The sequence below is a fragment of the Python bivittatus genome, unplaced genomic scaffold (genome assembly GCF_059951505.1).
Source record: "Python bivittatus isolate LINGU-HERP-01145 unplaced genomic scaffold, Pbiv_v1 ctg000370_np1212, whole genome shotgun sequence".
In the NCBI taxonomy this organism is placed as follows: Eukaryota; Metazoa; Chordata; class Lepidosauria; order Squamata; family Pythonidae; genus Python; species Python bivittatus.
Window position 1 is genome coordinate 900933 of NW_028277062.1, and position 23649 is coordinate 924581.

General features: G+C 46.0%; 1 protein-coding gene across 1 annotated transcript in view; it reads right to left on the reverse strand.

Moving 5' to 3' along the window:
• Positions 1–3132: 3132 nt before the first annotated feature.
• Positions 3133–23649, reverse strand: part of LOC103065114 (myosin-7) — a 28784-nt gene continuing 8267 nt past the window's right edge. Inside the window, exons 11-40 of the mRNA XM_088142224.1 lie at positions 22828–22931; positions 22460–22598; positions 21251–21369; positions 20851–21000; positions 20253–20423; positions 19675–19984; positions 18862–18938; positions 17996–18083; positions 17226–17343; positions 16105–16228; positions 15841–15977; positions 14939–15194; positions 14540–14782; positions 13384–13560; positions 13095–13240; positions 12906–12996; positions 12133–12522; positions 11429–11555; positions 11048–11166; positions 10738–10934; positions 10195–10378; positions 9199–9364; positions 8959–9083; positions 7554–7862; positions 7155–7358; positions 6794–6919; positions 5375–5650; positions 4650–4745; positions 3420–3554; positions 3133–3308 (exon numbers count right to left, since the gene is read on the reverse strand). Coding sequence (XP_087998350.1) covers positions 3285–3308; positions 3420–3554; positions 4650–4745; positions 5375–5650; positions 6794–6919; positions 7155–7358; positions 7554–7862; positions 8959–9083; positions 9199–9364; positions 10195–10378; positions 10738–10934; positions 11048–11166; positions 11429–11555; positions 12133–12522; positions 12906–12996; positions 13095–13240; positions 13384–13560; positions 14540–14782; positions 14939–15194; positions 15841–15977; positions 16105–16228; positions 17226–17343; positions 17996–18083; positions 18862–18938; positions 19675–19984; positions 20253–20423; positions 20851–21000; positions 21251–21369; positions 22460–22598; positions 22828–22931 — 4928 coding nt within the window. The 3' untranslated portion in view covers positions 3133–3284. The remainder of the gene's footprint in view (positions 3309–3419; positions 3555–4649; positions 4746–5374; positions 5651–6793; positions 6920–7154; positions 7359–7553; positions 7863–8958; positions 9084–9198; positions 9365–10194; positions 10379–10737; positions 10935–11047; positions 11167–11428; positions 11556–12132; positions 12523–12905; positions 12997–13094; positions 13241–13383; positions 13561–14539; positions 14783–14938; positions 15195–15840; positions 15978–16104; positions 16229–17225; positions 17344–17995; positions 18084–18861; positions 18939–19674; positions 19985–20252; positions 20424–20850; positions 21001–21250; positions 21370–22459; positions 22599–22827; positions 22932–23649) is intronic.

A 23649-nucleotide genomic window follows, 5' to 3' on the forward strand; every position in this document is an offset into this window, starting at 1 on the left:
CGTCATCTTTCTTTGAATGAACTTTAAAAAATACAGCCACGGTCCTGATTTCAGGGGTTTGATGTCATGGCAAGCATCAAAACTGTTTTTCCATTGTTCTCCCTACTCTAAAAAAAACCCTCATTAAAATGGCCGGGAGAACGCTGAATGATTGCTTAACCCAGTGTTTCTCAACCTTGGCAACTTTAAGATGGGTGGACTTCAACTCCCAGAATTCTCCAGCCAGCCATGCTGGCTGGGGAATTCTGGGAGTTGAAGTCCACCCATCTTAAAGTTGCCAAGGTTGAGAAACGCTGGGTTAACCCATTACCTTTGTAAGGCAAAGATGGCTACCAGAGGCCCTCCAGATGTTTGAAATCCATCCTCAGCTAACCAGGACAGCCGTGAGGGATCCTGGAGTCAGTATCCCTGTGTGTCCTTCCCATAGCTTTATTTATAACTCCTATGCACATGAAATGTATATTTCTAAATCTCTCTTTCTCGTTCTCTATCTCATTCTGTCTAGACTTTCTACATCTAGATTTAGCTCAGCTCCGTGGAAGCACCTAGCCAGCTGTGGCTAAGCTTGAAAACCAAGCAATAACACTCAGGTCGTGTCTGGATGGGAGACCACCAGGAGATATTTCCCACTGGAAGGTACTGGGGCTGTAGGCCAGACTGTAGTTGGGGAAGAAAATCTCCTGGAGATTTTCCCAATCCCAAATCACCACTCGATTGTTTCCAAGAGAACTAGATGAGACTCTCCATCCCGTCACCAGGTGTTAAACTTGACTTAAAAGAGATTTTTTAAATCTCTAAATCAGTTCAAGGCAGGCCATTCTCTCTCTCCCATCCCAAATTCATCTCCTCTGAACTTGTGCTCCAACGCTTGAGTTCAGGCAAAGTTATTTCCACCCACGATTGAGAATGGATTCACGTGTTCTCGAAACCAGGGTTTTTGTAACTGTGGTTTGTCGAATAAGCAACTGTTGGTGAGATTCACATGCTGCGTTAACTCATATGTTTTGATTTAAAAACCCAAATGACTGGCTTCATGCAGCACACAAAAACTAACATCAAAGAGACCCCATTATAGTCAAAATACGACTTACTCGCTTGGGGAATGTGAACCCAGGCGTTGGGTTTTGCTAATGGAGGAGGAACATTGTCCAAGTTTTGTGAATGCACCCATTTGTCCTGAGTGGAAAGAAACAACTTTCCTAAATGGAGGAGAATTGTGACTGAATGGTTCATCCCAGGGCAGAGGAGTAGCGTCTGATTACAGGTAGTCCTCGACTTATGACCTATTATAATATTATATTATTATTATGTAAGATCTGAATCAGAGTTCCCCATTGGGGGGAGATGGGCGGGGGACAAATTTAATAAATACATAGATCTGGTCAGAAAGAAACTAACATTGAAGCCATGCTCCTGAGTGTGGCACCCGCTGGATGCAAGGGAACTATAAGGGGGTGGCCACGCGCATTCACACGGGGAGCAAAGCAAGGTCTTAGTCAGCCAGCACTAAGAAGAGAAGATTGACTGTAACCTCCTTGGAGCAGAGACCAGATCTTTTCACACTGATGGTGCCGTGAAATCTTACACCATAGCAGTAAACTGAGGACGTTTCTTCCCTTCCCTCCAAGGGAGAGGCACGTACCCTGGTTCAATGTCTTTTTATGCCACATCTTCATGGCATTGCCTTTGCCCCAGACCCTGACCCCAGCCCGGGTAGCTTAAAGACACCTTGAGCAGTTCCAGTTCACGAGTAGGGTTTTTCCACCTCTCCTGATTTAGTTCTTGCCGTGGGCATCTCAGGGGTGTGAGTGGGGGCTGGGATCTTCTGCCCTTCTTTCCACTCATTGGATCTTGCCGCCCCCCCCAGTCAATCCCAATTCCACCATTCCCTGACAGCACTAGGTGAAGGTGGAGTTCACTCATATAGGTAGTCCTTGACTTACAACCACAATTGGGACTGGAACTTTGTTGCTAAGCAGTGCGGTTGTTAAGTGAGTTGCGCCTGATTTTACAACTTTTGCTGCGGTTCTTAAGTGAATCCGGCTTTGCCCAATGAATTTGCTTGTTGGAAGCCCCCTGGGAAGGTCGCAAATGGCGATCACATGGCCCCAGGACGCTGCGATTGTCGTAAATACATGCTGGTTGCCAAGTGCCCAAATTTTGATCACGTGACCACAGGGATACTGCGATGGTCGTAAGTGTGAGGAGCAGTTGTAAGTCACTTTTTTCAGTGCCATTGTAACTTTGAATGGTTGTTAAATGAGTGGTCATAAGTCGAGGATCAAATGCTCCCTCCCACTTCAACCTGTGCCTCTTCTCAATGTCCACCAGGCTGTTTTTGGGAACACAGAGGGAGCACTTTTTCAGGAGAGCGCTAGACCCATGTTCTAAAATAGCCCAACTTATAGGGAAGAAGGGTGGGGCATCTTCAGCTGTTTCTCAGGCTAAAGCAACCGTCTTCTGCACCCACCTCCCTTTGCACAACCCGGTCCTGCCCCACATTAAGTGGGGGGGCGACTAGCAAGTGATGCTGGAGGGAGGGAAACAAAGCCAGGGGACTCCCCCAGTCCTTTTTCTACCTTAACTTGTCCCACATTAAACAATAAATGCAGCACCCCTGTGAAGGCAGAACAGGGACTAGCAAGGAGATCAACAACTGCATTTTTATGCGGCTGTCTGCCTTAGCCCTAAGTATAATTTGTTATAAAGGTATCGTTGCACCAGACAGCAAGGTCCCCACAGGTTTGGGGGAGCCCTGAGGGATGTAGAAATGGGGAAAAAAAGTAAAAAAGGTAATGTTCCTTCTCATGAAAGAGAAAAAAACCCAGCCTAATTAGAGCTTTGCCTGGTTAAGTAATCACAGGATCCTGAACGTCTGGGAGGAATGATGGATAAGGCAGCTGGGACACCGTGGAGGGAACCCCTTACGGCAACAGTTTTGCCGCACGTCCTGCTTGTAATAACAAGCGAAGGATACAGGAAGAGACCTGAGGGATCATGTCTATTATCCTAGTTCCAGCAGCGACCCACCCGGTACACTGCTCCTGGACAGGGAGGCTCGATTTAGCAGTCTTGGCTAAAGATCACTGACATCCTCTTGGTACGCAGGCATGGCACACCCCGGAAGCGACAGCCGTTTCAACGTTTTTATTCTACCTTTTAGAAGGAAGCAATGCTGATATACAGAGCGCGGGAGATGGGGGGAAGGTGTCCCCAGGGCCCTTTAGGTCTGGAGGAGGGTGCGCGGGGGTCTGGGAGAGTGGGACATCTGGTCTTCGAAGGAGTTACTCCTCGTACAAACCTTTCGGCTAGGGAAGAAAGTGAGCAAATGTGAGAAAGGAAGGAAGAAAATCGGGTGGAAAACAGACCTAGGGAAAAGGATGAAAACTGGCAGGCCAGGGCCTTCAGGAGCTTCTCACCTTCACCCCAATGTCACGACTTTTGGCCCTCAGCTTGTTGACCTGGGACTCCGCGATGTCCGCCCGCTCCTCGGCTTCGTCCAACTCGTGCTGGACCTTCCGGAATTTGCTCAGGTTGCTGTTAGCCTGCTCCTCCTGGAGAAAGGGGGGACCAAGAAGAGATGCATTGAAACTGATGGAGAACCTTCTGGTTTCTGGCTCCGATGAGCTATCGCTGCAGCACGTGAGGAATAAATCAGCCCCGGATGGGTACCGGGGGGGCAGGACCGCTGCTGACCTGTAAGGCGCCTTTGTTCCAAAAAGAGCTCATGTTTGTTAAACGGAGCATCCCACGACTGCAACGATATGCGCCCCGGAAGAATTGATTTTTAAAACTTAATTTGGTGCCACGGTGCCTTTGAACAGGGCACAACTTCCACCCCGGCTTGCAGGGCCAGGGGGGAGTCCTGATGGCAGGGCTGGGAGATTACAGTCCCCTTTGGATCGGAAAAGAGGTTTTTTTTCCATTTTAACAGGCCTTCCGGGGAATCTTGCCCGGCATCTACAGCATCTTCCTCTTCCCCCAAGCATTTTAAAGATTTCATCCCGTCTCCCCCAACTTGGCCATTAAAGTGAGCCCCAGATTTGAGGACAGCAAAATGCTGATGCCAAATCCTTTTAAAATGTTTTTCTTGCAGCGCTGAGCGTGCCTTCCGTAATTGTCTTCTGCTTTCTGTTTTGAATGGGCTGCTTTGGACACAGGTTTGGGAACGTGGAAAAAATAATACAGAATTAGGTATCTAATTCAGGACAGGAGGAAACCCACGTGGAAGACTAGCTGAACTGGCGATACGCTTTATGAGATACGCTGGCAGGAAACGTCCATCCTGGGGCGAGGTGTGGAAAGTATTTTGAATTCAAAATAAGTTGAGCTTGAAATGGATTGTTCTGATCTTCCCCAGAGGGTTCTGACGCAGTTCTCATCTCTCTGAAAACGTTACGTGCTCGAGACAGCCAGGATCCAAGTCCAATTCAAAATGTTTTGCACACTACTAGTGTCGAGGAGCTAAGAGAGAAGGTTTGGGTGAGGGTCCAGAGCAGTCACCTTGACTGAGGTGACAATAGATGTTCAGAGAGGTCAAGGAAGGGGACGGTGGACGTCTCCTGCTTAGCATTCCTGCTAAACTGGGAAGACTGGCGGCGATGGACAAGGAACGTACTAAGAAGGAGAGAAAGATAGACGCTACTCACCGCCTCCTCTGCTTGCCTCTTGTAAGCCTTCACCTTCAATTGGAGTTTATCAACCAGGTCTTGGAGACGGATCAGGTTCTTCCGATCCTCCTCGGTCTACAGGAAGAGAACGAGATAGAGAGATCAGGATCTGTGTGGCTGCCGCAAAATGTTGGCTTCCACCACACTGTTGAAACAGCGTCACCTCCTCGGCTGCATCACAAGCTCTTAGATTTGGAAGCACCTGTGGACTTTAAAAAAGGCATTCTTTCTGGAAATCCTGCTCTAAGCCGTTGCGTCAGAACCGGGGTCACGTTCGAGCCTCCAAAGTAGAGGGTGGGGAAACCCTGCCGTCTTTGGATTCTTGCGAATTTTGTGCCCCACGGGATTTGCTTTGGGTGCCTGTTGCAAAGGCATTCCGGGACGGCTCCCAGATTCTTACTGCAACTGGCTGATATAAGGGTACCCCACGTTTCTTAGGAAATATGTTTTTGCCACAGGACACGTTTTGTCTTCAGCTTTGGCAGGGGAGGCAGGATCTGAGATCTGGCCCAGCTACAATGTACAAAATGGCATCTTTTATGAGATTCTGGGAAAAAATGGGGTTCGTCTACTCCCCCCCCAAATTCCTTGTCCAACCCATTTTAGGAGAGATGCCCAAATGCCGTGTTAAAGTAACAGCGGTGGATCCACTAGTCAACACAGAACCAGGGTTGCTTCAGATAGGTTAATCTGAGTCTCCTCACCTGGTAGGTGAGCTCCTTGATGCGGCGCTCGCACTTGCGCATGCCCTTGACGTTCTCCGCGTTGCGCTTCTGCTCCGATTCCAGCTCGTTCTCCAGCTCCCGCACCCGGGCCTCCAGTTTCTGAAGCTGCTTCTTGCCCCCCTTCAGGGCCAGCTGCTCTGCCTCGTCCAGACGCATCTGCAGGTCCTTGATGGTCTGCTCCATGTTCTTCTTCATCCTCTCCAGGTGGGCGCTGGTGTCCTGCTCCTTCTTCAGCTCCTCCGCCATCATGGCCGCCTGCCCCATTCAAGAGGACAATGGAGAAATACATCCACCAGAGAGAGGGAGAAGGACCGCCCACATGCTTTACATTAATTGGGGAATTGATCCTAACCTCACAGACTACTTATTCATGATGCTGGGAAAGATTGAAGGCAAAAGGAGAAGAGGATGGCAGAGGATGAGATGGTTAGATAGCATCACTGAAGCAATGAGCATGAAACTGAGCAAACTCCGGGAGGCAGTGAAGGACAGGAAGGCCTGGCGCGATATGGTTCATGGGGTCACGAAGAGTCGGACACGACTTAACGACTAAACAACAACAACAACCTCTTTTGATCCAGGATGCCTCTGTCCACCAGTGTGATGGTGGACCAAAGCAGAGGAGAATCTTCAGATGTGCCTCATTTCCCAGACTTTGGACCTCCTTATTAAAAACAGGAGAAGGTGGAGCTATTTTTGCCCCCCAGAGTCTATGTAGGGTTGTGATGGAGAAGAAGGGAGATCCTGGACAGCCTCCCTGTCCCTTTCACACCCAGCGTTTGGCCTCATCCTTCCTCCCAGGATCACCTGAACCAGCTCCATGGATGTGAGGAACAGAGATGGGCTGGAGGGTATGTGTGTAAAAGGGAGAACAGAAGTCCTTCCTCACCATTCCTCATCTCTAGAAGTGAATTCCATCTTTTTTAACTCTTGTTTTTTCACTAAGGAAGCAAAGATTCTACCTCAACCGAGGGTCATTCATCTGTAACTCATCAACTGTTTATTCTTGGGCACAACCAAAAAAGCTTTCTCCTGGGTTGCTCTCAAAACATGACTTACATTCCTTTCAGAATTAATAATAGTTGTCAAGGTTGCATGGCATTAGTTTATTAACAACAATGAAGGCATCTATTCCAAATTAACCGCTCATGCTTTTGTTATTTATAGAGCTGATACCAGATTGGGTCTGCAAGCACTGACATGACCACAAGATGGGAGGAAAGAGAGATAGAAAAGTCCCTTTGCTCTCATCTGCTGGTCACTTGGATGTCTGCAGCCCGGATTGGGTATCCTTGGTATTTAATGTTCTGAATACCACCAAAAACGCTGCTTTCTAAATAGCCACTCATTGAAATTAGTGCTTTCTTACAAAAGTAGAGGCGCTAAAATTTCACTCACATCTGTGATGGCTTTCTTAGCCTTCTCTTCAGCATTTCTGCATTCCTGAATGGCCTCTTCCACCTCTGTTTGCAGCTGGGAGAGGTCAGACTCCATCTTCTTTTTCTGGTTGATGAGGCTGGTATTCTGAGAAGAGAAGAGAAGAGAAGAGAAGAGAAGAGAAGAGAAGAGAAGAGAAGAGAAGAGAAGAGAAGAGAAGAGAAGAGAAGAGAAGAGAAGAGAAGAGGATATGTCAGGGAATTCTTTGATTTTTAGAACACCAGAAAGTGGAAGTAATTTCATTACAGCAGGACAACAGCATCTCTCTTGGCTGCCCACCATCCATGAGCTTCAGGAATATTTGCTTTCAAATCTCCCTTACTTGGGTGTGAAGCAGCTGAACTCTTTCACTAGTTTCAATTAGTTCCTGTTCCGCCAATTTCCGGGCCCGTTCTGTCTGTTCCACAACGGCACGCAACTCCTCCAGCTCAGCCTGGAGCAGGTTGTTCCTTCGTTCTACGATGGCAATGTTTTCTTTGAGGTCCTCATTGGCTCGGACCACGTCATCCAACTGTATCTGAGTGTCCTAAAAAGAGGAAAAAGAAAGATGGAATGAAGGTGTGAGCAAGGGAGAAATGGAACTGGCACCATGCTGGAGATGGATGGATGGATGGATGGATGGAAGGAAGGAAGGAAGGAAGGAAGGAAGGAAGGAAGGAAGGAAGGAAGGAAGGAAGGAAGGAAGGAAGGAAGGACCTTTAGATCAACTTCCAGGCTGTACCTTCAGATAGCCTTGCAAAGTTTTCACTTGCTTCTGAGCTTCAGCTGCTATGCGGTTGGCATGGCTAAGTTGGATCTCCATCTCGTTGAGGTCGCCCTCCATCTTCTTCTTGACCCTCAGGGCCTCGTTGCGGCTGCGGGTCTCGGCATCCAAGGATGCTTGAAGCGAGTCCACCGTCCTCAAGTGATTCCGCTTGGCCTGCTCCATTTCCTCGTCCTTCTCAGCCAACTTGCGCTCAATTTCGGCCTTAATTTGGTTGAATTCCAGCTGAGCTCGGAGGATCTTTCCTTCCTCATGTTCCAGAGAGGCCTGAAGGTTTGGAGTAATATTGGACCGAGGGAGAGAACAAGATGGCAGAGAGAACCCTTAGATCATGGGTAGCTGAAGTGGTGCCCATGGTACCAGTATGATCTCAGTGCCCCCAGAAAACTCCATATCCTCTGCCATTGGCCTGGACCATCATGGCAGCCATTCTAAGAGAAGGCAACTCTTTCACAACAGCCATTTGTCTGTGCCAACCAAGTTCTCAAAGTTTCCAATGGACTCATGCCCCAAAAGATGGTTGCCCCACATTCCGGTGAAGAAAGTAAAATCTCCTTTGAATGGAATATACACAAATGTATTTTGAGGAACTCATGGTAACTACAAATTTACCTCAAAATAAAGGATACGATCTGCAACTGTTGTCTTCAAAAAAATGTTTGCCAATCGGAAAGAACCATGATGTGTATTCAGGTCCAATATTTGACCATATTTGCAAAACTTTTTAAAAGCCGATTAATAATGGGGCCATGAGATATTTTTCCAAAAAGTACTTTGTTCTTAGGGAGCCTGGAGTTTCCACAGAGGGAGGTCAAGAAAGTCAAGATGGTAGTCACGACCACACAGTCAAAGTCTGGCTCTTTTGCGTGTATTGTGACGCTGGCTTCAATTGCATGGATGTGATTGCCATCTTGACTTTCTTGATCTCCTTGTGGCCTTGCTCCCTGATTAGCTGAAAGTTGGTAAGGAATAAAGTGATATGTTGGAAGAAGAGGAGAAATGAGGCATAGAAAGGTTGGGGAAAATATGCATAAGCCATGTGATGCACATAAAAAAATGGGCAGAGTTTTGATTGCACCGTTGCGGCAGCCATCTTGACTTTTATACCCACATTCTGCAGACCTCCTGACACCTAGGAAGAATTCAACTGAAAACAGAATGGTGGAGAATTTGAGTTCTGAAAAGCAGGTTTCTCGACTTCAGCCGCTTTAAGATGTATGGACTTCAACTCCCAGAATTCCCCAGCCAGCAATCTGGGGAATTGAAGTTCTGGGAGTTGAAGTCCACACATCGTAAACCTGCTGAGGTTGAGAAACCCTGCTGTAGAGGGTGTTGGTATTTCGCAGCCAAGGGGGCTTCTCACCTCAGCTTCCTCTAGGGCGGCCTGCAGCTCCAGCTTCTCAGCTTCCAGCGCCTTCCGTGCCTTCTCAAGCTCATGGATGGTCTTGCCACTGGATCCAAGTTGCTCGGTGAGATCTGAAATCTCCTCTGCCCGAAAAGAAAAGGGAATGTTGGTTCTCCAGAGGAAGCAGGATACATTCAGAGCACAGTGTGCACTGGAGGAGAAATAAGGAGACTTTGGCCCTGAAGGAGACAAACTCACCTTGCAAGTTCTTGTTCTCCCTCTTGAAGGTCTCCAGATGTTCCAGAGACTCCTCGTAGGCGTTCTTCAGCTTGAAGAGCTCTGTGCTGAGCGATCGAGCCTCTTTTTGTGATGACTCCAGCTCAGTTTGTGACTCCTCAAACTTCTGCTTCCACTCAGACAAGATCTGGAGTGGGTCAGGAAGAAGAAGAAGTGAACACAGGTTGGGTTGGACAGTTGTAATGGCTTTACGGCTCCTGTTTTCAAAGCAAGAACTGGCCGGAAGAGTTGCTAGCTATAGACACAGTCTGGGGTTTTATAGGTTCTGAACAGCTTGGAGATACAACTGGTCACTTGGATCCATGCTGGAATTAGGATTCCAAAAATTCCAGAGTAGGCTATCCAAAGTGCATGTTCTGTCAAGTCAGGGGCATGACAAACCAAACTTCTTCAGAAGCTCAAGATCTCATGTGCTTGCCTTTCTGCTAAGCTCCACCGCTGGGAATATCAGACCAAAATGCCTTTTTTAATGTAACGTTTGGCTTTCTTCCATGCAAAACCAGGAGCGGGCAGCTTGTGGGCCACACGGTGTCCACCAGGTCTATATTTGTGGGCACCAGCACCCCCAGACTATGCTGCTAAAATTCTAAACGTGCTGAATTTCAGCAACGTAAGTTCACTGGGGGGAACTGGGGGGTCTTAAAGGTGAGAAGGGGGAGCAATGAGCAATGCTAGCCCCAACTCCCTCCAAAACAATGAAACAACCCCCCCAAAGTTCAGTCTTCCCCTTCAAGTGATATCACGGCATAATCAGATGTTGGGTGGTGAGCCCATCCCTCCAAAGATTGCCCACCCCTGTGCTTTTGAACTTCCTCCATGAAATGCCCTCTTTAATATGAGCAGTTCTAAGATGGCTTGAGTTTAAGCCTTATCCTCCCTGTAGAGTCAGATTGCCCACATCATAAGATTGCCCCACCTACAATGCCCAGCTCTTTACCCCCATCTTCCCCAACATACTTTGTCGAAGTTTCTTTGCTTCTTGTCCAGGGCAGCTGCAGCCGCGTTTGAGCGCTCCACATCCACCATGAGGTCTTCAATCTCATTCTGCAGACGGTGTTTGGTCTTCTCCAGTGAGGAACATTTGGCGTTCACAGCCTCCACCGCCTCCTCGGCATCTTGGAGCCGCTGAGCCAGCTTCTTCCTGATATATGAGAAGGTGTCACAGTGAATCAGCCCCCAAAGCCATGAATATGTCATCCAGGATGAGACTCCGAGGCCAAACTGGGAGGTAGGACTACTGCATTTGCATTTGTGGGTGAACTCAAACTTAACCATGACTTCTCCAGCTTCTGGGGAAAATGAAAATGAAATTGAGGAAGATGGAGTAGGAGGAAGTCAGGAAATCAGGATGGAGCAGAAGGAAGCCATCTTGGATGGGGAGACAGATGGGCAAAAGAAGTGGAGAGGGATGAGGGGTGCTTATAAAAGGGAAAGTTTGGGATGACTAGAACAATCATGCGATGGTCTCTGTGACATGGATGAAGATAACTGATCACTTACTTGGCTTCTTCCAGCTCCTCTGTTCTCTGGATGGCATCAGTTTCATACTTGGTTCTCCACTGTGCCACCTCAGAGTTGGCCTTGGAGAGTGAACGTTGCAGTTCAGCTTTGGCCTCTGTTTCTTCCTCATACTGTTCCCTCAGAAGGTCACAGTCATGGCGGGCTGACTGGAGCGCATGTGCCAAAGCATTCTTGGCCTGAAGGTGGGAGAGGAACAGACATACAGTTTCAGTGCCTCATTCTCAACCTAGCTAGCTCTAGCTCTCTTGATTTCTCCCCTCTTGACCCTCAGCCTCCATGCATCCCATGCCTTAGCTTCTTCTTCAAGCTGCCTCTTCAGATCTTCTAGTTGTTGGGTGTATGTCAGCTTCCCTCGTGTGAGCTGGCTGATCAAAGCTTCTTTCTCATCCAACTGGCGGGATAATTCCCCTAGAAAAAAAACAGGCAAGGGAGAATGGATAAGCTACGGAGAAGGTCTCACTACGGGAAAAGAGATCTCACTTAGTGGTGGACTACTGATTACTCAGGGAAAATATTCCAGGTTTAGTATCTCCAGGAAAGATTGGGACAAGCCCACATCTGAAACCCTGATCAGCAGCTGCTGGTCAAAGTATACAATTCTGGAAAAACAAGACCAAGAGAATGATCTGAGTTCTTCAGGATAAATGTGGAGAGTTCTCCCATCACTTACCATTCTCTGTCTGGAGCTTGGCTCGCTGTGTGGTGAGGTCATGGACCATGCGCTGAGACTCTTCGGACTTGGTCCGGTGCTCATTCATTTGGTCTTCAAAAGTTCGACACATCTTCTCCAGGTTGGCCTAAATTGCCAAAATGAGAAGAGATGGTGAAAAAGCTAAAAGAGAATCAGATTTAAATAAGGGATGGATGGATGGATGGATGGATGGATGGATGGATGGATGGATGGATGGTGGAAAAGCAAGTAGTTTTGTTTTGACATACATTTAATAACAACTCCTGTCATCCTTGCAAACATGGCCTACTGGCTGAGGATGATGGAAGTTATGACAACATACTAGGAGGGTGCTGGGTTTATATATCGTGTCAATAGATATTGCCATGATATATAAAAGAAAACAATAAAGAAAGTAAAACGGAATGAAAAGTCAATGAAGTTCAAAGAGAAAGAAAATGGAAGGAAGGATGAGCAAAATGCAAATCTTTAAGAACCAAAAAATTGAGAAGCAGATCCCATTCAGATGCAGGAAGAATTCATGCTCTTCCCATCTTTGTGTCCTTCCCCCTTTCCAGATTAATTATTTCCAGGACTCCTAATCAATCTCCAAAGGCCACTCTTGTCCACAAATCTGGACTCCTCCCCCCACTTCTAAGGAGCACCTCCAATGTGGTCCCACCTCCCCCTCATTATTGTAGGACCTTGGCTTTCATTAGCTGCTCCATGTTGGAGGCCACGTCATCCAGTTCTAGCTTCAGCTCGCTCTTCTCCTTCTCCAGCTTCTGCTTCACACGCTGCAGGTTGTCGATCTGCTCGCCCAGTTCCGCCGCAGAGTCAGCATGCTTCTTGCGCAAGGTGGCCGCTGTAGCCTCATGTTGCAGGGTGGCCTCTTCCAGGTCACGCCGCATCTTCTGGAACTCGGCCTCCCGTTTCTTGTTCAGTTCAATCTGCACCGAGGTGGCTCCTCCGGCCTCCTCCAGCCGCTCGCTGATCTCCTCAAGTTCCCGTGAAAGTTCGGAGCGTTGTTTTTCTACCTTGGCACGGGCTGTACGCTCGGCTTCTAATTCTTCTTCCAGTTCCTCAATCCGTGCCTGTGCCAGGGAGAAGGAAGCCATTAATGTGTAGAAAAGTGGACTCCAGGAATTAATCTGAAATCTTCAGAAGGCCAAACCCAGACCCAGATCCTAAAAGTTTTCACAGACAGACATAAAAAAGCCAAAAAATGTTCCAGACAACTAATACTTTAGGTGGAACCAACTAGACTAGGGGTCCTCAACTACTTCAGCCAATGGGAACATTATGACTTTTGGATTATGGCTATTGATTGATGGAAACAAAGAGAGGTGCCAGTGAGAACCTTGGTACCCATGGACACCATGTTGGAAATACCAGACCCTACCCAGAAATGCTGTTTTCTGGTTTTGATCTAGATTTTTTTAGAGAAACCACATCAATGAAGCCTTGGACTTTGTACCTGTAACTCTTTGAGTTTCTTCTGTAACTGGGCAGCCAAGGATTGCTCATCTTCAATTCTAGCATTCAAGGCGCTCAGCTCAAAATCTTTCCTGAGAACCAGGAGGAGAACCAGGTTGGATCCAGCAGTAAAGAGACAGACAACAGCTTGCATATCCATAACTAGGAATTATAAGTATAACCCCCCTACTTTTTCAGCTTTTCATCCAGTTGTTGCTTGTCATTCTCCAAGTCCATGATGCTTTCTTGAGTCAGCTTCAAGTCCCCTTCCAGCTTCCTCTTGGCCCGCTCTAGGTCCATGCGGATCTTCTTCTCCTGCTCCAGGGAGCCCTCCAGCTGTCAGGCCAAGAAAAAGTAAATTATCTAGGTCAAAAGTGTAGCAAGATATTGCTCCTACTAAAATCTTCACTGCAGGAATTTTTCTCTAGGGAAATATGAAAAACACACAATTTCTGGCACCCCAAGATTGGTGCACTTACATCATCCACCTGTTGTTCCAGTTTGACCTTGGCTTTAGTCAGTGTGTTGACCTTATCTTCTTCAGCTTGCAGGTCATCCAGAGCTTGCTGGTGGGCCTCTTGGAGAGCCTTCTTCTCTTTGGTTAGCTTGACAATTATCTCATCCAGGCCAGCCATTTCTTCTGTGAGGTTCTTCACCTATGGCCGTATCACAATATACAATATAAACTGTCTGCAGAGGGCAAAATTCAACAAGGGTGGATACCTTAGGACCTGGCAACTTAGTTACCTAAGTCACAGCTAACAGTGAGGGTTTCAAGTCAGTGCCCTGGAGTGTTTCTCTCACAATCCAAAGCTCTTAAGGAAGAATGAAAGCTCAGTATTTTGTTGTTTAAATTCCTGGCACTTATAATGATAAATGTTCAAGTGGCAGATCACAGGAGACCTCTTTTGTCATCAGCTGGAATAGATAACGTATGTGTGAACTGAAGGCCAGATGTGGTGTAAGGCAGCTATTTGCGTGCATGAGAGTGTGTGTGCACATATTCCTAATTAGTAGTTGCAAAGACCTAAGTACCATCATCTCATGTTGATGGTCACCATAAACTCAATTTTTCTTGGGATAATGCAATTCAACCCAACCCATTTTCTAGAGTCAACGCGTTGGTATCCAAACCCAATGAACTAGAGTTCTGAATCATGAAGTTCAATCCTGGTTCTGCCCCCCTGTCTAAAATGGGGTGCCATATAAGACTGCAAGGGCATCAAATGTGGCTCAGAATTCTTTAGCAATGTGGTAGATGACCAACCCGGATCAACAAAACAGCTTTTGAAAACCAGCTCAGACTAATTTTCAACCACATCAGGGTCCCCTTCAGCATTAAGCCTCTTTGGGTGTGGTAGGAACAGAAAGGTGGGGTATACATCTAAAAGAGAAATAAATTCAACTTATTCCACCCAGCTGTACAAATACTGCTTGCCCACCCTCAATTATATACCATACAACTGGAAGAAAAACCAATGGCTACCAGAAGCTTCCAAAGTAAAGTGTGTCTCCACAAAGTTCAACATTTCCATGAGTGATCCCACCAACCAATCTTCAACCAATATTTCTGATATCTCCTTCTGTACCTAACTGACAATTTTGGATTCTATGACACGTTTAATCCATCCTTACCTTATTCTCAGTTGCATGCTTCTCTTTTTCCACCTTTGCCAAGGTCAACTCCAGGTCATCAATATCCTTCTTGAGCTCTGAGCATTCATCTTCCAGCTTTCGTTTCTTAGCTGTCAGTTCAGCATTCATCTCCTCTTCATCTTCAAGCCGTTCTGTCTGTTCCTTCACTTTGGCCTCCAGCTGGATCTTGTTCTTGATTAACTGGTCACAGCGTTCTTCAGCATCTGCAAGATTGTCTTGCTCCTAAGGAGGGAATAAAGAAACAGAAAGTTGAAGACTGTACTCACACCTTAGTGCTTTCATTTTCACATGTAGAAAACTTAGTCAACATTGTTTTGGGCTTAACGTGACCAAACTAAAACATTTGCATGCTAAGACATATGGAGCTCCAAAACTTACTGCCTGAACTTGCAATTGGAGGTCATTCTTCTCCTGCAGTAAGGAGACCATCTTCTCCTCCAGTTCCTTCCGACGGCCCTCTGTCTTCTCCAAGGCCTCCTTCAGCTTAGCCACCTCCTCCTTCAGGGCCAACAACTCTTTCTCAGTCTCTGCACTCTTCAACAATGGTTTGATCTTGAAGTACAACCTCATCCAAGGCCAGTTCTTCACTCCCATGAAGGCCCGGATGTTGTACTGGATCACCAGCAGTGATTCCCTGCAAAATAAAAGGGAAAAGCAAAAGAGGACATCAGGCAACAGGATAATTGACCTCACTTTCATAGAATCTCCCATGCACTGATGAAGTTACCTAGCCTGGTAATGAAACGTCTGCAAGAAAACAACCAAGCTCAGAGAATATCAAGAACTCAATAGTTCTTAAGCTTGAGCTACAGATATGCTCAAGTATGAGAATGTTCTTGTTCCATAAACATTATGCAAGTCTGATCTTGCTGTGGCATTGAGATTCTGAGCTAGAAGCTATTTCATCCATTCGGATCTGGATCTCCCTCTTTCTTCCTATTAATCTCCTGGAAGCTATTTCAAAATAAGGAATAGCTAGGATCTTTCTTATTCTTCTGCCTCCTAAATTATGGGGTAGGGGAGAGAAGCTACCCTGGTTGGTGAACAAAGCTCTCCCACCCTTCATTCACTCTCACCAAATGGTAACGAGAGCACAACCACGAGGAATCCAACCCACAACAGCAGATGATGATCTGTTTTTGAACCCACATCAGTGAGAGGACCTAGGGAATGGTCACAGAAGGTCTTTGCAGAGCGACCACCAAAAAGGACCTGCTCCAGATGAAACAGCAATACCAGGAGGACCAGACCAAACACAGAACGGCCAGTAAAGGACCTACTTCCGTTCCATGATCTTCCTGAATTCTATCCTGGCCAGCACACCACGGGATTGGGCTTGGATGCGCGTGATGATCCGAGAGAGGCGTTCATCTCTCATTTCCTCCAGCAGCCCCAGAAGACCCGCCTTGAAGAACACCTGGACGGGAAGAGACTCTTCTTAAGACGGGTGCTGTTGTCTCCTAGTGCCCAATGTGAGCTCAGTGAATGAAGCCCACCATCTTTTTCTGAGCACTGGAGTCCTTCAAACTCTGTTGTTCTCTCACCTTGGTATGTCCAAATTTGTACTGGCTGTGGTCAATGTCCAGGGAACTCAGAAGTTTCTCTGCCCCCTTCCGGCTGTCAATGAACTGGCCCTCTGGGATGGCCGCAGGATTTAGGATGCGGTACCTAAAAATGAAAAAAAAGGAAGTTTTTGTTCTCATCCAGTGTCAAATGGTAGATGCATTCAAGGTTTTATTCAGTTCTACAGCTCAAAGTCCTTTAGAAAAGTATCCATGTTCAGGAGAATTGGCAAATAACATGCAAAACTTTTAAACCCAAACACATAACTTTTCATTTAAGAAAACACTTTTTAGAAACAAGCCCTTCCTTTATAAGGGCCAAAAATGTAGATAAAATATCTGGTATGAACGTTTTCCAATTATATAAACCTTCTCACTTTCATTTTTGGTGTAAACATTACCATGTTTGCACTAGACAGTTGGAATTCAGTCAAATATTGAATGAACGTTGATGAGTTGTCAGCCCTCTACAGCGGTCCTCTTTTGTCAAATCCTTTGATTAGCACTTTTCTCCTCTTCCCTCCACTGACAGTTTTCTTTCTCTATGCCTTCTCTTTCATAGTAGCAGCTTCCCTTCTTGATTTTATTATGGTATAGGACTCCGAATCCTGAATCTCCTCTTTCTCTCTGTCTCATTGTAAAAATAAACTTTAAAAGGGCTATTTCATGTATGGGAGAATACCAAAAACCATAGAAGGATTTGGATGGGAAAGTCTAGTTCAGTGTTTCTCAACTTTGGCAACTTTAAGCTGTGTGGACTTCAACTCCCAGAATTCCCCAGCCAGCCATTCCCCATGCTGGCTGGGGGATTCTGGGAATTGAAGTCCACACAGCTTAGAGTTGCCAAGGTTGAGAAACACTGGTCTAGTTGATCGTGAATTAGGGTTTCTACCTTCACCAAAGTTTTAATTTATTTTTAAGTGGAGTTTAGATAAAAAGTTTTAATTTTATTTTTAAGTGGAGCAAAGATAAAATAAACAACTAACCTTTCTAAAACAGGAAATAATTTTGTTAGGAACTTTCCTCCCACCCCCACCATATTTTCCGATGTCTTTCCCAAGTGTCTTTAAAGCCCATCCCCAACCACTGAAGTTCAGGCCTACCTTTGCCGGAAATCCCCATAGAGGATCCGGTTGGGGAATCCCTTCCGGCAGATTCGGATCCCCTCCAGGACTCCGTTACAGCGCAATTGGTGCATAACCAAGGCATTGTCTATCAACCCTATGGGAGACAGAGCAAAAGCTGGCATGTACTAAAGAAAGAAACTAGTCCCCATTGCAGAAGAATCAGAAGACTATGAGGCAACCTTTCCCAACTTGGTGTCCTCCATAAGGTTTCGACTGCAACTCCCATCACTGTAGGACTGGTAATCCAATAAGTTTGAAGGATACCAGGCTGAGGAAAGCTGGCAGATGTTATAAACATGGCTGAGATTCCAAGAATGTCCTTTATTGCAGGAAGGCAGAAAAATAAGGCTTTGAAAGCCTCTCCAATTTTCTCTCTGCCCCATCTTATACTCAATAAAATCAAGGTGGGGTTGCGCTGAGTTTCTTTCTCACTCGTTCCTCTTTCTTAGGACTGAGTGATCTTTTCTGTAAGTCTCCCATAAGGGCTCCCCCATTCCTCCCTTATTCCTGTGCAGGTCGGATCTGCATTCCTTACAAGTATGAACTGGGATGAGCTCTGAGATAGTTTATTAGGACTTCTGGTTATATTGTCTTCTGGTTCCTTTATATTGTGTTATCCTATGTTTATGTATTGTTAGCCGCCCAGAGTCACTAGACTGAGATGGGTGGCCATGGAAATGCTTGAAATGAAGACATAATAAATAAATAGATCTCTCTCTAGGGCAGGATCTGGAATGAGATCTCACCTGGGGTTTTGGTCTCATTGGGAATGATGCAACGCACAAAGTGGGGATGGGTGGAACGCAGGTTGGTCATCAGTTTGTTGAGGTTCTCCTAGGACAGGAAAGGAAAGCAGAAGTATTAAGATTGGAGGGAAAGGTGGACAAGTGGTTGATGGAAAAAGTGAGGAGAGGAGGGGAAAAGAGAAGAAATAGAAAAATGGACAGATGGTCTAGAGGTAGGTAGGCAGAACTTCAATTAGGCAGGAAAGAAAGGAGATAAATGGATAGGATGGATGGATGGATGGATGGATGGATGGATGGATGGATGGATGGATGGATGGATGGGGAGGGAGGGAGGGAGGGGAGGGGAGGGAGGGAGGGAGGGAGGGAGGGAGGAAGGAAGGAAGGAAGGAAGGAAGGAAGGAAGGAAGGAAGGAAGGAAGGAAGGAAGGAAGGAAGGAAGGAAGGAAGGAAGGAAGGAAAAGAAGCTGGATAGAATCAGAAAAGAAGAGAGCAAGACCAATGGATTTAAAAGAAAAGAAAGCTGGGAGTCAGAGAAAGAAACAAAACCCTTGTGAACCCTTTGGGTAACCTTCACTGAAGGGAAACTCAGGAATTAGGACAAATGTGCATTGGCAAAGCCTTCAATGAAAAGGCCACCATAGACTTTGTCCAGCTCCCAGTGTGGGCCTTCCTTCTTCCAGTCCCTTTTTTTTCTGGGTGCAGCTGGCAAGTGGGTGAAGGTGCCAGAGTTTTAGAGATAGGACGATGCCTCGAAAGGAAGTTGATGGGGCAGAGGCATGCAACAGCAAAAGCAAGAGGGCCATTCCAACACGGTCCAAGGGCACCCTTTGCAAGACCCGCTCAACCAATCTTTGGATTCTCCTTACCCTGTGCAAGGCTGATACAGTCTGGAAGGATGACCCCTTCTTCTTATGAGTCCCTTTCCCCTTGGTGGTCTCAATGGCTGTTGGGGGGAGACAGACAGAAAAAAACTTGAAAAGCAGTTCTGGGCCCAGTGGGATGGAACAGCTATTGGCAATCTGACTGTTGGACTCAAGTCCCATCATATCCCAGCTGGCACAAATGTTGGTTGGCTGGGGATGACGTGGGGTGGAATTCAACACATCTGGAGAATGCTCTGCTGGGGAAGGCGGAGTTATATTTTTAGCGATAAATAAAATAAAAGCCATGCGTTAATCAAGAAGACATAAAGCAGCTGTGGGAGATCAGGCCACACTAACTGCCTACCTCACCCAAACATATCTGCCCTGACGGTGACCCCAGAGAGCTCTTTCCATCACTTCATTCCTGATTCTCTTAAAGATCAAGACTGAGCCCATAACCATCTGAACGTTAAACTAGAATTCTACTGCGAATTGAGCTTTTCCTTCAGTGAGCTCAAATTAGCAGATGTGAATGACTGTCTTCACATTACTCTCATCAGAACCCCACCCTGTGAGGTAGGCCATGCTGGCTATCCTGAGGGCACCAAGTTTGCTTTATCAAGAATCTGAGCCCATATCTCTCTAGTCGAGGTCCATTTCACTTTCCAGATAGTCACACTGGCTATGACACTCCCTACTCCCATGGCTGATGAGTTATGGCCATTAGGTTCTGCCTTCATCTCATAGACCAGACAGCTGTTTCAGAGGGGACCGGTGAGACTTCTGCCTGCCTCCTCCTTTTCTTATCTTTCTTACGTGCATCTGCTCCAGCGTAGTTGGCAAACAGATTGGCTAGGAGCTTAAGAGATGATTTCTGGTAGAGCCCCACCACCGTCTCATTGAGTGGGTCCTTGTTCTTCTGCAGCCACCCATTGATGTTGTAGTCAACGGTGCCAGCGTAGTGGATTAGGGCAAAGTGGGCTTCTGGCTTGCCCTTGATGTTCCGTGCTTTCCCAAAGTTGGCTGACTTGCCCAAGTGGTTATCGTATAGCTTGGCTTTGAAGGTCATGTCGGTGGCCTTTGGGAACATGCACTCTTCTTCCAGGATGGACATAATGCCCATTGGCTGTGGAAGAGGACAGATATTACTACTAAGTCTGCCCTTCAGTAACTCATCAACGGTACTGATGTTCACACTAAAAACATTTGAAAACTTCCAAATGTGCTCTGCTTGCCCAACTTGTGATCTGTCTTATAACCCCCGTATGGAACCATTAATTCCTAAAAAAAAGTTTCCTCGTGGATCTAGATGGGTCATCACCCGCTGGCAGGAATCAGGAACAAAAGATGGAACTTGATATTTTAAGGAAGGTGCATGGAAAGGAGTGAGATACCTTCTCAATGAGGTCAATGCAGGCCTGTAGGTCCATGCCAAAGTCAATGAACACCCATTCAATGCCCTCCTTCTTGTACTCCTCTTGTTCCAGCACAAACATGTGATGGTTGAAGAACTGCTGTAGCTTCTCATTGGTGAAGTTGATGCAGAGTTGCTCAAAGCTGTTGAACTGGATGGGAGGGAAAATGAAATCAACCTTCATGGAGGGGAGCATTTCTCTAAGATTAGCCTCTTCAGCAGGGACCACTGTCAATTAATTTTTAAAAGGCTCCTGAAAATTAGTTCAACCTATATTGGGCATGGATGGATGGATGGATGGATGGATGGATGGATGGATGGATGGATGGATGGATGATGGATGGACGGACCTGGTGAAAGCTCAACAAGATGGGCTTTTGGGCCAAAAAGCCATCTTCATACATTTCTAACTGCAAGCAAGATGGTCCCACCACCCATTCATCTATCTCAGCTTTACCCCAGTTGTTGCCTGGGGAATTCTGGGAACTGCAGTCCCAACACATTGGAGAAGCAAGCTGGAGATAGCTGATCCATCCATTAAACAAACTAAATCCATGACTGAAGGAGGAATTACTCACATCAAAGATCTCAAAGCCAGCAATATCCAACACCCCAATGAAATACTGTCGGGGCAGCTTGGTTTCCAGGGTGCTATTGATTCTCATGACCATCCAGCTGAACATCTTCTCATAGACAGCCTTGGCAAGAGCCCCAGTGGCATAGTACACCTATTTAGAAAAAGGAAGCGGGGAGAGATGAAACTGATTCCCTTCCTAAATTCTCAGAGTTGAAGGGAAGGGAAAGGAGAAAACCCAAGTCTTCTGCATGTGTGCATAAGCACGTGTCCCCACATTACAAAAGCCAATGAAATGTTATGTCCAGCTTGAGACCGAATTTGAAAACTGGGATCTTTCCAGTTTTTTCTTTTGAGAGTCTGAACAAAGAAGTTGGTTCTCTCTACAGAGATGGAATTCTTACCTGCTGGACATTCTGCCCTTTGGTGACGTACTCATTTCCCACTTTGACCCTCGGGTGGCAAAGACCCTTGAGCAGGTCTGCTGAGTTCAGCCCCATCAGGTACGCCGACTTATCAGCTTCTGTAAGTGCCGGGAAAGCAATTCAGTACAATCATCTCTTGGATTAGAAGGTAGGATGGACAAGTTCAGAAGACTCAAGGGGGTCAATGCCAACGTGATACAGCAAAAGACCAATCCATAAAGCTTGCTTTTCAAGAGAAAACTGATGTGCTGCTGAATTTCTATGGTACAGTTTTGGAGCGCCAAAACATTCGTTTCCCGTGCCTTAAGATCTCCACCTTAACATCTTTAAAACCATAGGGTAGAGGAGAACATACGTATGGAAACCTTGTGGATTTCCAGTTCTCTTACCCTTGTTTTCCATTACCCAGAGCAGAACCCATCATAGGAATGATATGCCCATTGAATTGATTTTGCTGTCCTGGTGCCAAATCTTAGCTGGGCGTTTTCACAGCTCCACTTTAGTCACACTTTAGGGATACCGAAGGTCTTGTATGAGGAATGAGGGAGGGAGAAGATGATGAGAAAAGGGTTTTGTGGCGATATTTGAAGCAGGGGAGAGGAGAGACAGCAGCACAAAGCTATGAAAGGAAGCGGTTCCTTGAAAAGTGAGGTGCAAACGATTCAGGAGACAATAATAAGGTTTCCTAATCTGGTTTACAAAACATGAGTTCGTACAATAATTCCCAGAATTCTCTGCTAGAATAGCCAAAACCTGGGCATTCTGGGAGTTGTAGTCTGAATATGTGTAGAGGGGCCAAGTTGGAAAAAGCTGGAATAGAAGGTTTTTGGTCACCTTGATCAATCAGATCTTGTTCCATGTGGTCCAATTGTTTTATTTTATTTTTATTTGTTGCCAGAATCCCAACATTCAGCCAGATGGGTTGCTAAGCTTACTAAGGCTAGGAGAAATTGGCTAGAGACTGCAAAAGATCGTCTGCTCACTTGCAGACATGCCATACGTTCTGCTAGTTCTCTTTTGTTTGCCTCCATTTTTTGCAACAACAATAACAATTATAACTGGAAATGATTGCTCATTAATTGGAAATTATTTATACTTTTAATATTTTAGAATTAACTATACATTAATAACCATTTGTACATTTTTATAATAATTATAATGGGTGGCAACGATCCTTTTTTCCCTCACCTTCAGTGCCGTCTGGCTCAGCCTGTTCTTCTCGCTGCTTCTGCTTGAATTTCATGTTCCCATAGTGCATGATGGCTCCTGTCAATTTGTAGATGGAGTTTTTCTCCTCTTGGGTGAACCCTAAGATGTCAAAGGCACTCTGTGTTTGGAGAAAAAAGATGACTGATGAATATTTCTCAAAGCTCAACAAAGGGCCAGCCATTCAGTTCCAAATAGTTGATCTCCAATCTGGTACATCTCAGAAGTAGGTTGGACTACAAGTCCCATGAGCCTTTACTTGGGCAGGGTTCAGCGAGTAATAGTCCAATACATCTAGAAGATGCCAGGTTGGGGAACACTTAGAATGTTACTGTAGCCTCAACACTCACATCAGTTGCTAAGAGTTCCTCTGCATCATCGATCGATGGCACCGTGGTCTCTCCTTGGGAGATGAAGGCGTAGTCGTAAGGGTTGTTGGTGACCAACATCATATCTGGAAACAAATGCAAGAGGTCAGCAGAGTAGGAATTTACACAAAATGACAGACCTTCTCTTCCTAAGTGGTTATTCCATCACCAGACAATAAGTATGTCCTTAGACGAGGACAAGGAAAAATCAGCAAAATGGAAATGCCAATTTAATATAGCCTTATATCACTTACCAATACTGTAAATCTTAAAGCAATTCACAGTCAAACAATGAATACACCCTCGTGCAAACAATAAGTTTAAACAATGTAAATAGGTGCAACAGGGGACGAAAACCAAGAACCAAAACTAGCGACCCCCCATTCTTACAGAGAAGGTCTGGGTGAGGAGAGAGGCCTTCAACAGGTGCCTAAAAGTTGTCATAGTCACCACCTGCATTTCAGGGGAGACAGTGTTCTAGAGTACAGGTGCCACCACAGAGAAGATCTGGTATTTTGTAATTCTTGGAACGTAGAGGAGAACCTCCCCTATCAACCAGGGGAGACAAAGATGAACTTCAGACTAAGCAGAGAAGAGTGAATCAAGGCACCAAATAGTCCAATCAATTCTTGTTCAGTCTTAACAAGGTTGGAAGAGTCCCACCACAACCAGTTTGAATTAGCGAAGAGAGACTCTGTTCAACTCATGCTAAGTCAAGGAGATCTAACTAGAAAAGAAATGACAACTCAACAAGATAAAGGCACATCAACCTGGAGTCAATGAAACCTTCCATGCCTCAAATAT